The following is a 12,807-nucleotide window of genomic DNA, read 5'->3' as shown; positions in this document are numbered from 1 at the left end:
TCCAAGGTGCAAAACGCTGAACGTGGGTGGGGGACTCCGAAACCCCTAAGGTGAAATCCCGGCGTGTTTGCAGATCGCCAGTCCCAGACAGGCACAATTAACAAAACCATCCGCTCCTTTTACTCCCGGCGACCTGTGCCAACGCCTCTGTATTCAGGGCGCTGACAGGAAAGGGGGGAAAAAAGGCAAAAGGAGTTAAAGAAACAAAGAAAAGATTCCCTAATTTTCCTTTCTTGTTTTCCCCTCTAAGCCTTTCCACATTAAAGGGATTGTCAGAGGCTGGCGTAGGAGCGGCGAGAGGGCGAAGCTGCCATTGGCTGCCCGGCTCTGATAATTTGCATATCGGCTGCTATAAAAGCGGAGGCGGCGGGCGGCGCGCAGCCGGGGAGAAGGAAGGGAGAGGTGTATGGTGTGGGTAGGTCGGCGCGTCCTCAGAGCCCACCGGAATCTCGAGCTGCAGCCCGCAGACTTTCCGCACAGGGCTCGCAAAGAGCGTGCTCCTAGGAGCCTGCGACTCGGACCTGCAAACCAGAGAGGAATTCCTCAGCCTCTTGGAATAGCACTTGGGGCTGGCGGCATGAGTCCAGTGAGGCGCGGGGGCAGCCCCTGCCTTTTCCCTTTACAGCTCTTCAGCCTCTGTTGGGTGCTCTCAGTGGCCCAGAGCAAGACAGTGCGATACAGCACCTTCGAGGAGGATGCCCCTGGTACCGTCATCGGGACCCTGGCTGAGGACCTGCATATGAAAGTATCCGGAGACACAAGCTTCCGCCTGATGAAGCAGTTCAACAGCTCGCTTCTCCAGGTGCGCGAGGGCGACGGGCAGCTGACCGTCGGGGATGCGGGCCTGGACCGGGAGCGGTTGTGCGGCCAAGCACCACAGTGCGTGCTGGCCTTCGACGTGGTCAGCTTTTCACAGGAGCAGTTCCGGCTGGTGCACGTGGAAGTGGAGGTGAGGGACATCAACGACCACGCGCCCCGCTTCCCCCGGGCCCAGATCCCCGTGGAGGTATCGGAGGGCGCGGCCGTGGGCACGCGCATCCCCTTAGAGGTGCCTGTGGACGAGGACGTGGGGGCCAATGGGCTGCAGAGCGTGCGCCTGGCGGAGCTTCACAGCCCCTTCCGCGTGGAACTGCAGACGCGCGCGGACGGCGCCCAGTGCGCTGACCTGGTGCTGCTCCAGGAGCTGGACCGCGAGAGCCAGGCCGCCTACAGCCTGGAACTGGTGGCCCAAGACGGCGGCCGCCCGCCGCGCTCCGCCACGGCCGCCCTCAGCGTGCGAGTGCTGGACGCCAATGACCACAGCCCGGCCTTCCCGCAGGGCGCCGTGGCCGAAGTTGAGCTGGCGGAGGACGCTCCTGTAGGCTCGCTGCTGCTCGATCTGGACGCAGCCGACCCCGACGAGGGCCCCAACGGCGACGTGGTGTTCGCCTTCGGTGCCCGCACCCCGCCCGAGGCGCGCCGCCTCTTCCGCCTGGACCCGCGCTCGGGCCGCCTCACCCTGGCAGGACCGGTGGACTACGAGCGCCAGGACACCTATGAGCTGGACGTGCGGGCCCAGGACCGCGGTCCCGGGCCCCGGGCTTCCACCTGCAAGGTCATCGTGCGCATCCGCGACGTCAATGACAACGCTCCGGACATCACCATCACCCCGCTGGCCGCCCCGGGCGCACCTGCCGCCTCTCCCTTCGCTGCCGTCGCCGCCGCAGCCGCTCTCGGGGGTGCGGACGCGACCTCGCCGACCCGTCCCGGGACGCCCGAGGCCGGCGCGGTCTCTTTGGTGCCAGAGGGGGCAGCGCGCGAGAGCCTGGTGGCGCTGGTCAGCACCTCGGACAGAGACTCGGGTGCCAACGGGCAGGTGCGCTGCGCCCTCTACGGGCACGAGCACTTCCGGCTGCAACCGGCCTACGCGGGCAGCTACCTGGTGGTGACTGCGGCGTCCCTGGACCGCGAGCGCATCGCGGAGTACAACCTGACGCTGGTGGCCGAGGACCGCGGCTCACCCCCGCTACGCACCGTGCGGCCCTACACTGTTCGCGTGAGTGACGAGAACGACAACGCACCACTCTTCACACGGCCGGTCTACGAGGTGTCGGTGCGAGAGAACAACCCTCCGGGCGCTTACTTGGCCACAGTGGCCGCCCGGGACCCCGACCTGGGCCGCAACGGGCAGGTCACCTACCGGTTGCTGGAGGCAGAAGTAGGCCGTGCTGGGGGCTCCGTGTCCACCTATGTGTCGGTGGACCCGGCCACCGGGGCCATCTATGCGCTGCGTAGCTTTGACTATGAGACTCTGCGCCAGCTCGACGTGCGCATCCAAGCGAGCGACGGTGGCTCCCCTCAGCTCTCCAGCAGCGCCCTGGTGCAAGTGCGAGTACTGGACCAGAACGACCACGCACCGGTCCTGGTGCACCCAGCGCCGGCCAACGGGACCCTAGAAGTGGCGGTGCCGGGACGCACGGCAAGGGACACTGCCGTGGCACGCGTGCAGGCCCGGGACGGGGACGATGGCGCCAACGGGGAGCTGGCATTCGAGCTGCTGCAGCAGGAGCCCCGGGAAGCCTTCGCCATCGGCCGCCGCACGGGGGAGATCGTGCTCACAGGCGACCTCTCGCAGGAGCCGCCAGGCCGCGTGTTCCGGGCTCTGCTGGTCATATCCGACGGCGGCCGCCCCCCGCTCTCCACCACTGCCACCGTCAGCTTCGTGGTGACAGCAGGCGGCGGGCGCGGGCTAGTGGCGCCCGCCAGTGCAGGGAGCCCGGAGCGTTCCCGCCCGCCAGGCTCTCGACTCGCGGCGTCGGGGCCGGCGCTACAATGGGACACGCCACTGATCGTCATCATCGTGTTGGCGGGGAGCTGCACGCTGCTGCTGGCCGCCATCATCGCCATCGCCACCACCTGCAACCGCCGCAAGAAGGAGGTGCGCAAAGGGGGGGCCCGCCGGGAAGAGCGGCCCGGGGCGGCGGGCGGCGGAGCCTCGGCTCCCGGCTCCCCGGAGGAGGCTGCCCGGGGAGCCGGGCCCAGGCCCAACATGTTCGACGTGCTCACCTTCCCTGGCAGCGGCAAAGCGCCCTTTGGCAGCCCCGCGGCCGACCCGCCCCCGCCCGCGGTCACCGCGGCCGAAGTGCCGGGCTCGGAGGGCGGCAGCGCCACCGGGGAAAGCTCCTGTCACTTCGAGGGGCAGCAGCGGCTCCGCGGCGCGCACGCCGAGGTGAGGCCTTCCTTCGGCTGGGCGCCCCCCTCCGTGCTCCGCGGACAGGCTGGGGGAAGGGACTGGAGGGGTCTGGGTGTGTCTGGATGCCTAACCTGTTGCACTTTGTTTCTTGTCCAACCCCGGTCTCACCCCCTCCCCCGCCCGCCCCGCTTCCCCGATTCCTTGCTGCAGCCCTACGGTGCCTCCCCCGGTTTCGGAAAGGAGCCGGCGCCCCCTGTGGCGGTCTGGAAAGGACACTCTTTCAACACCATCTCCGGCCGAGAAGCGGAGAAGTTCAGCGGCAAAGACAGCGGCAAAGGGGACAGTGATTTCAACGACAGCGATTCCGACATCAGCGGGGACGCTTTGAAAAAGGATCTCATCAACCACATGCAGAGTGGTGAGGACTCTTCTTTCCTGCCAAGTTCAGCGTTCCTCCTTTTCCCTACCCTGCTGCCCTCCTGTCAATCTCCGTTCCCAGTCCCCTCCCTCTTCCCCCCTTTTTTAGTTCTCCAGGTATAGACCCCTGCCTTCCTCAGACAGCCGATTTCAAAATGTCACGTCGAGACAGCCCCCCCTCCCACCTTGAATAAAGAACACTCCCATCCTGTTAGGTGGAGACAGGGGTGATGCTAGCTACGGGGTGGGGGGAGGGTATGGGGGGGGGTTCTGCTCCGCAGTTTCTTAACTTGATTCCAGCAAAGAAAGCTGAGCCAATTTCGTATAAAGGTGGCTTTATGGGAAGCAGCATTTCTTTCAAATCCTGAATCACCGTGTTCACTCTCATACCCGCTTTTCTTTTCAGCCGCCCTGACCCTGCCTGACATTCCGAAGAGGGAGGCATAGTTGTGTACAATTTTGGTAATAATCTTCACGCTCTCTCCTTCTCTGTCATGTTAGGACTGTGGGCATGCACCGCCGAGTGTAAGATCCTGGGCCACTCTGACCGCTGCTGGAGCCCGTCATGCGCGGGGCCCAACACGCATCCCCCGCCTCACCCACCAGCGCAGATGTCTACCTTCTGTAAAAGCACGTCCCTGCCTCGAGATCCTCTCCGCAGGGACAATTACTACCAGGCCCAGCTGCCCAAAACAGTGGGGCTGCAGAGCGTCTATGAGAAAGTGCTCCACAGGGACTATGACAGGACAGTCACCCTGCTCTCTCCTCCTCGTCCAGGGAGGCTCCCAGACTTGCAGGAGATCGGGGTACCCCTCTACCAGTCCCCCCCTGGCAGGTACCTGTCCCCAAAGAAGGAAGCCAATGAAAATGTGTAACCCCATGCTGCATGTGTTCACAACTTATACAGGTCACTCCGAGAAGCCCCTAAGTTATTGACTGGTTTCAGTGTTGTATATATTAAATATGCAAGATGTGCCTTAAAATGAAGCTGTTGGAAGCTCCTTCCAATCACATTGGTACTGTTTGGTATTTGCAAACAAAAATGTAGTTAATGTAATTTTTATGAAATGTGTGCCGTATTTAATTTTTCTTATCATGCTATTGACTTTAATTTCACTTGCAGCTTGCCATTTTCTTAGTGTTTTTAACCTGTACATTGTGTAATGTAACGTTTGTATATAATGAAATTTTGTTATATTTTTATATAATAAAAGCTAAAGTGGAAGTTATTGCCAAAGGAACTGTCTGTAAGACAAAAAAAAAAAAGTGGGAATTACTTAATGGAAATTTATCTTTCACCTGAAACAACCTAGTGTTTGAGAATTTTTGCCTTGCCAAGTATACCTTGTATATCTTGAGTCTGTGGTAGATTTCAAGTTCAATGTTATTTAATTACATTTGGTTTTCTGTAAACCAAACCGTGTCACTTATAAGCACAGTAATAAAGGACTTGTCATGTGTTTGAAGAATCTGCTAATTGCTTTTCACGAAGTTGCCTTCAGTTAAACATTCACAAATAATCTGAGTGCCAGAATTAAACCTTTCAAGTGCTAATTATTTGGGCATTATTAATATTCACAGCAATATTAAACTTCCAAGTATTGGAAGTCTCATCTGAGTATTAAAAATACTTTATTTTGTAAATCATGTGCCTCTCCATTTACATCAGGCACTCTATAAAATTCTTGTCCTCATTTATTCACTCAACAGATATTTATGGAGCATCTACAAAAAGTAGAGAAAGCTGTTTGGGCTGTTCACTCACTAATTAAACATCTGTTGAGTTTTTACCAACACTTCAGTAACTCCCCTAAGAGCTGCGGTTCGAGGTTAAGAAGACATAGTCTCAAGGATCTCTTAGCATATTAAGATGTTAATAACAAAAACACACTCAAATGTATGGGTGAAATGACATGGTACTTGGGATTTGCTTTGAAATAGTCTGGAAGAAAACACGGGGCTATATGAAACAAGACTGGTAAAATACTGATCCTTGTCAACTGTGGCATGGATACGTGGGCAAGTAGGGGGTTGATTATACCAATCGATTTGTGCGCTTGTGTGTACTTAATGTTTGTTATGGAAGGTTTTTAAAAAGACACTCAAGACCTATGCCTATGTCTTAATTCTCTCCGCATTCATTTCATTTGAAATTAAAATAATAATGAGCGCAAACATTTACTGAGCAGGCTTTAATATGAGCCAACTCCTTACAAAGCACTCTTCATGAATTATCTCATTTAATCCTCAAACGATGACCCCCGTGAGATTTACAGAGAAGGAAACTGGGGTACCGCAAGGTCAGGTGCCCCAAGCCACATAGCAGATGAGAGGCTCAAACCCGGATTATTCAAGGCAACAAAATAAAATGAAGAAACAAGAAGGATTGTTGTTTTTGTTTTTGTTTTTTAACTTGAAAGAAACAAAGAGGTGGAAAAGTCCCAATGCATTGCCTTTACTGCCTGATTATTGTTTAGCCCTTTATATTTGTGAAGTGCCTGTGTCCCTTCGCTACTAATTATAGAGTGTGAGGCACTGTAATGAATAGAGGAGCCCTCAAAGCTGCCTGTTGAAGTCATAATTGAAACCAGTGGTGGCTCCAAGCTGAACAGCAGGGCGGGTACACAGAAGAGCTTTGCCACCCACGGCCTGCAGGAAGTTCAGCCATTTCTCTAGGCAACTGAGCTGAGCTTGGGCCGCCCAGACCTCAGATTCTAAAAGAAAATGTTGACTGTGGCTAGGTTACCAGACAGCTCCAGAGCCATGATGACCAGCCCCCAGCAGAGAGACCTCTAGGTAGGACTCCCATTCTAACAACTACCTCTTTACTCTTCAGCTAGTCCTATCAAGTGCAAAGCAGAAGAACGAATAATCCCATGCTGCAGCCTAAAAGCATCCAATCTCTGAATGTGTTTCCTGCCTTTGTCCTTCAAGAGTAAAATAATGTCATTGTCATTATTTCATTTTTGTACCACGCAAACTATTTCATGACTCCAAAAATTCAGTTGTCAAAACTTCACTGTCACATTTCTCCCTTAGAAGAATGACCATGAAAAGATCTTATTTTTGTTTGGATCTCAAAAAAAAAAAAAAAAAAAAATCAGACATACAATTCAGTTCTTAAAATTGTTTAAACAAGAAAAGAAAAAAAGAGGGAGGGAGGGAGGGAGAGAGAGGGAGGAGAGGAGAGAGAAATGGGAAGAGGAATGTTTTCTAAGGACCAACAGCAGGAGCTCTCAGAGAAATGGGAGCTAGATGAAAGAGGCTTTATGTTTTTCTCTAGAAATGTTGACTTTCAAGCACATTTCTAAGAAAATTAAATGACCAGAATACTTAGAACAATGCCCAGCCCATGGTAATACTTGCTACATTCCACCCTCCCCTTTCCTTAGCCTCCTTGAAAGCCAGTCTCTACCATAACTATCAGTGTGGTCCCACCACTAAGAAAAATGACAAGAGGGGCGCCTGGGTGGCTCAGTGGATTAAGCCGCTGCCTTCGGCTCAGGTCATGATCTCGGGATCCTGGGATCGAGCCCCGCATCAGGCTCTCTGCTCCGCGGGGGGCCTGCTTCCTCCTCTCTCTCTGCCTGCCTCTCTGCCTACTTGTGATCTTCTCTCTGTCAAATAAATAAATAAAATCTTTAAAAAAAAAAAAAAGAAAAAGAAAAATGACAAGATTCGGGGTGTCTGGCCTTGTTCTGCCACTGGTTTGCTTTCTTCACTTCTCCCACTTTGTGCAGTCCAGAATTTCATGCATACTCAACACTCCGTGAACAAGTGTGGCTAAAGTAAACAGCACAGGCTAGTTCACAAAGTGATCTGTGGTGGTACCACAAACACCCTTCTGGAAGTGGAGGGCCACAACCTTTGGGCACCATGGCAGTGAGCAGGGGAACATGGGAAAGCCCTTGGGGAAGTAGGAGGTCACCTTGAAAGAGAAAGCTAAAGCCAGACTTCACCTATTTCATAGTTTTATATCTGGCCCCATTGACTTGGATGTCCTACACTTCCTATAATAAAATATCCATCAAAGAAACCACTTCAGAAAATTAAAATCTAAGTGGTTTCAACATCTATTGAAAAAAGCATTCTGAAATAGAGTGAAAACAGGATGCACATCTCCAATACAAATATATATGCACGTGGAGAGAAAAAATATATATATAATCAGGATGTGTTCCGTGCCATAATTAGCTAACTATCTGGCTTATCTCACTTGGCACATATAAGGTTTTATCATCTAAAAATTCCATTTTAGAAAACAAGCATATTCACTTTAGTATCAAATGCAGTAACAACAGGATAATTGGAATGCTCTAAGTTTTAAAAGCAAACCGAAGCAACGTAATACAATGCTCAATGGGGCACTGTGCTTTGCAACAACTCAGAAGGGCTTTGAAAATGCTGTCTCGTTTTCAACAGCTATGCAATAACTCAAGGGAGTATCTGTTATTCCCTTTCTTCAGAGGAAAATAATCTGCAGTGGAATTCACCAACAGGTTCAAAGTCGCCTAATAAGTGAACAGCAGGTAGAAAGAGACACCAGCCTGTTTTTAAAGCCGTCACTTAAACCGCCAGATTAAATACGCCCTTTTCCCTGGGCGGGGGTGGAGGGGGGGAATCTTCACTTGTTATCAGAATACAGGATTTGCTCCCACAAAACTTGTAAAACAAATTTCAGTACGTCAGAGTGAAACCCACATAGTTTAATGTGAATTAGGGGAAATTCCATTTGTCAACCCACTGTGACATGTGGCTATATCATGGACACTTGGGACTCAGTGTGTTCAAATGAAAATCATAATCATTCCCCTTTCCCTGCCACCATTACCCCCCAAACGAGCCCCAGCCATTGTTTTAAGCTCAATGAATAGGGCTTCATTTCATAGACCAAACCCAAAATGCACGTCGTTTTCAGACTCCACCCTATGACTTTACTCCACTCACCAAGATTGGTTGATTCTAAGTATCTTTTTCGGGCTTCCTTAGCGCCGCTGCGGCAGATAGGATCCTCTGCCTAGTCCCCACTCTGAATCCACCTGAGCTTCAGAGGACACGTCGGAGTGCACTGTGATCATCTCCACTGCCAATGTTGGTCTCCCCTGCTGAGGACTTCCTGAGGGCTTGGGGCTCCCAGACAGAAGAGGCTTCTGTGGTGGCGCCCCGTGAGCTCATTCAGCCTGTGCGCAGAGCCATCTGGAAGTGCAGGGGTTGTCAGATCAGTCAATTTAGGGTTGAGTTTGTTGGCGAAACGCCCCCCCCAGCTTTCCAATCTCTTGGAGGGACACTTCTGAGTTGTGTGCTCCACAGTTCCCCTAAGAGCCCCAGGTGACGCTGAGCCCCAGTTGCCTACAGCAACAGCCTGCCCAGTGACATCCCCCTCATTGGCACTCCTCTTTCCCCACCTCACTTTTCTCAGCCACCTGTACTTCCTGGGATCCCCTCCCACATCAGTTTCCTGCATCCAAGTCTTTGCTTCAGTGCCTTCTTTTAGGGGGACTGTCCAGATCAGGATGGCAACCTAAGAACAAGAACAAAGATAATTTGTGGGGGGGTGGGGGGCCCATTACTGTGCTCTAGACACTGCACCAAGCACTTTACATTTAATCCTCACAACTCTGTGACATCTGTCCTCATGAAGCCATCTCGCAAATGGGGAAAGTGAGACTCGGGAGAGGTAAGGTAAGTAAGGGAGACCTGCCTGAGGTCACACAGCTAATGTCAGAAGGGGCTGGGATTAAAGTCGACTTCTGTCTGTTACAGAACAAGAAATACCGCCTTACTCAAGCTCTCATTGTGTCTTCCCTGGGTTCCAGTACAAATCTCGCTGCTCTGCCTGTCCCCCTCCATCCCACCCTCCATACTGCTGCAGCAAAGACCTTCTCTCAACATCTGATCTCCCAGTTTACCATTAATACCTGCATGACTGCCCATCACCTTTAGGATAAAGTTGGCCGTGCTGTCCATGGCATCCCAGGCCCTTGGTGCTCTGGCCCCTACCTCCCTCCCCAGATTCAGTCCTGCTGCTGCCCTACTTCCCACCAGCCCACCTGCTATGCACACCTGGCACTTCAGCCACAAGGATCTACTTAGGTTTTCCCACTCCATGCCGGCCCTTCTGCCAGAATTGGCATTCTATTTCCTCTCCCTCTCTCCCACCTTCCTCTTCTATGGTCCTTTCTTCTTATCCTTCAAAACTGTCCAAGAATCCACCTCTCCCAGCTTCCAGCCAGACTGCCAGCACCTCCTTCCTTAGCACTTACCAAACTGAAGGTAATTGCTGCTCGGCATCTCCATCTCCCCTGGTGGCCCATGACATCAAGGACTGTCTGTGTCTTTCATCTCTCTCTCCCCAGCACCTGGCTGGTTCATAATCAGGATTCAATAAAAAGGACTTGCTGAATGAAATGATTTACCGAGCCAAGCACAAAAGGTCATGGTCACACACCACAGCCAAGAGACTCAGCATCTGCAAGTTGACATACCAACCCCCAGCCACCGCCCACAGGGGGATGGTGCTAAATATGCCTCCAAATCAGACATGACCAACGGATCCAGCATCTCATCCACCCTCCAGCTGGCCTAGTGACGGGAGGAGCGCACCAGCCACCTAAAAACCTAAAGACCAAGCCTTCCCCATCTTCCAATCTCAACGAAACCACACCTCTGAGACCCAACTCAGCCACTCCCAGAAATGTGTGGACACTGTGGATCTGGAGATTTGATGTGGCCCAGTCCATGCTGATAACTAAAGCAACATGGCCCAAATTCAAATAATTGGTGAATCTTATACCTTGTTCTAGGCGAACACAGCAAACCATAGTTGATGAGGGCCATCTAGTTGTTCTTTAAGCTAAATGTTGGATATTGGGCTCTGATTTTATGGAGACTTTGTCTAGTTTGCTAATTTTTCTTCCTATCAGTTCTAGGAACACAGCTGTTGAGGAGGTGAAGGTTTGCTCCTAATGAATGTCCCTAGATCATGTCAGGAAGAACCACGCTGTCAGCAGTCATGGGTGAGAGGATGGGGATGGACTCTCCATTTTATTCAGCAACTGACTCTCAGCCATCACTTAACCTCCTTGTGATTCACTCTGCTTATCAGCCCAAAGCCCTTAATCACAGGCCTCATTGGAGGCCCAAGAATGAACTAATGAAGATGCTGAAACGCAGCAGGAATGCTAAGAGCTAGGTCAGCCATCCCCGCACACGGAAGAAATTCAATGTCACCATTCTGCCCCTGGAGTTCCTCCCTGTGCCTTTGGTGGGGCATCTCCCAGACTGCAGCTCCTTATGAAAGCTACTAAAGAGCCCATTCTCCCAAATTATCTAAATTTTTCCAGGTACCCCTGTGAAAGTCTTTTTTTTTTTTCTTTTAAGATTTTATTTATTTATTTGACAGAGGGAGAGAGATCACAATTAGGCAGAGCAGCAGACAGAAAGAGGAGGAGAAGTAGGCTGCCCACCAAGCAGAGAGCCTGATGCGGGGCTCATTCCCAGGACCCCGAGACCACGACCTAAGCCGAAGGCAGAGGCTTAACCCACTGAGCCACCCAGGCGCCCCACCCCTGTGAAACTCTTAACTATCTTCGTAAGTCCTTCAATTCTTCATGTAACTTCGGGTGGTTGTTCCTGAGAAGCACAGAGATGGGAATCCTTGTGAAAATCACTTATGGAAAACATGCTCTCAGTAGAAGGGGAGGAAAGCCAGCATATGAGGGCAGGAGAAGAAAGCGCTCCCGAGAAGGGAGACTTCATGAGCCTGTGGCTGCTCACAGTGGCTAGGAAGGAGTACACAGGCTCCATGGATGGGTGTTGATGGGGCACCAAAAGCGTCCACTCTAGCTTCTCAAATCGGAATCACCAGGAGGGCTTGTTGAAACACAGAGTGTTGGGTCCCAGTCCAGAAACTTCTGATACAATAGGCTTGGGGTGAGGTCCTATAATTTGTCTTTCTGACAGGTTCCCAGGTGATGCTACTGCTGCTGGTCCAAAGACCACCCTTGGAGAACTACTCACTACACTGTGGAGATTATGCAGTGTAGAGCCAAGGCATACTTTCTGTGAGTCTACCAGGTTTTACCTGGGAGTATTTCAGCTGTAGAATGTAACCTTTAACCAGTGTCTCCCGTGTACTTAACTCTGTGCTTGTCACAGGCACAAAGAACAGAGAGAAAACCCCTGATCAGAGAGCAAGTGAGATGATGAGCGTGAAGCTTGGGGCTCAAAAGGCAGGGCCCTGTCCCATCTACCAAGACATCAGCAGCCCCATGTCCCCTCCTCCCCACACCTCTCCACTACCACAGCACTCAGGTGAGAGGTGTCAGTAGAGGTTGAAGAGAGCCTGGGGAAGTCTGCTGATGGCCATTCCATGCCCATAGATGGTTAGGCTCCCACTGGAGTGCTGTGCACAGCTCTGAATGGTACACCTCGGCAGGGACCTGGACCAACTGGGACATGTCCTAAGGGGAAGACTTAGCAGATGAGGGCACTCAGTGAGTAACCTTTCATGGGGGAGATTTGGTAAACAATCTATAACAATGCATGATACTCAAAACTAAGATGGGCTACCCCAAGAGGTGGTAATTCCCTATCACTGGAAACTTCCAAGCCAAGGTAAGACAATCAGCTGATGGAATAAGGGGTGAGGGGATCTGGTTTGGGGGTCAAATAAGGTAGCCTTTAAGTTTCCTCCCAAGCTTATTTGTTATTAGTTTATGCAAATTCTTCTACCCCTTCTTCTACTCTCCAGGCATTCTTAGGATCCTGTCCTGCTCTGATTCTCAAATGTTGGAAAGCTTAGCACTCTAGTTTTTATTCCATTCAGCTTGCAAGAGCCCTTAAATTCCATCCAGTTTTCTAAGAAGAGCCAGAGTAATTCCTGCTTCCCTGGTTGGATGTTTAGGGGATCTGGAAGACTAGGCCTATTATTTTCTCCTTTTATGGCATAAAATCCAACTCTTGTCCCTGCGAAATTGTCTTTGATTTCTTATAAGGAATTTTTTAAGAAGGTTTTTAAAATATACAGCTCACAATGACAGCCCTCTGTCACTGATCATGATGAGTGACCCCATCCTACAGAAAGGAAAACTGAGAGCAAAAGATTATCAGAAGCAGGTATCTTCCCTGTCCTTTGATTAGCCCCACCACCTCACCCCTCTCTCCAGTGCTTATTAAATGGAGATATTTATTCAACGTAAGTCTCCAGGCTTATGTTC

The 12,807-nt window shown here is 51.7% G+C and overlaps 1 protein-coding gene across 2 annotated transcripts; it reads left to right on the top strand.

Annotated features, from left to right (window-relative positions):
- The first annotated feature begins 397 nt into the window (after positions 1 to 397).
- On the top strand, positions 398 to 5,050 carry LOC123955978 (protocadherin-8). 2 transcript variants are annotated; one of them, XM_046028184.1, is made up of 3 exons: positions 398 to 2,917; positions 3,383 to 3,590; positions 4,091 to 5,050. In XM_046028184.1, exons 1-3 carry the CDS (start codon positions 407 to 409, stop codon positions 4,462 to 4,464), a joined length of 3,093 nt encoding a protein of 1,030 aa, XP_045884140.1. In that variant the 5' UTR covers positions 398 to 406; the 3' UTR covers positions 4,465 to 5,050. The 2 variants fall into 2 exon arrangements, with proteins under 2 accessions (XP_045884140.1, XP_045884139.1); XM_046028183.1 differs by having other exon boundaries at positions 398 to 3,208.
- Positions 5,051 to 12,807: the final 7,757 nt, after the last annotated feature.

This window comes from Meles meles, chromosome 14 (genome assembly GCF_922984935.1).
Source record: "Meles meles chromosome 14, mMelMel3.1 paternal haplotype, whole genome shotgun sequence".
Classification (NCBI taxonomy): Eukaryota; Metazoa; Chordata; class Mammalia; order Carnivora; family Mustelidae; genus Meles; species Meles meles.
The sequence above is the reverse complement of the archived record's forward strand: the minus strand, read 5'-3'. Positions and strand labels throughout refer to the sequence as shown.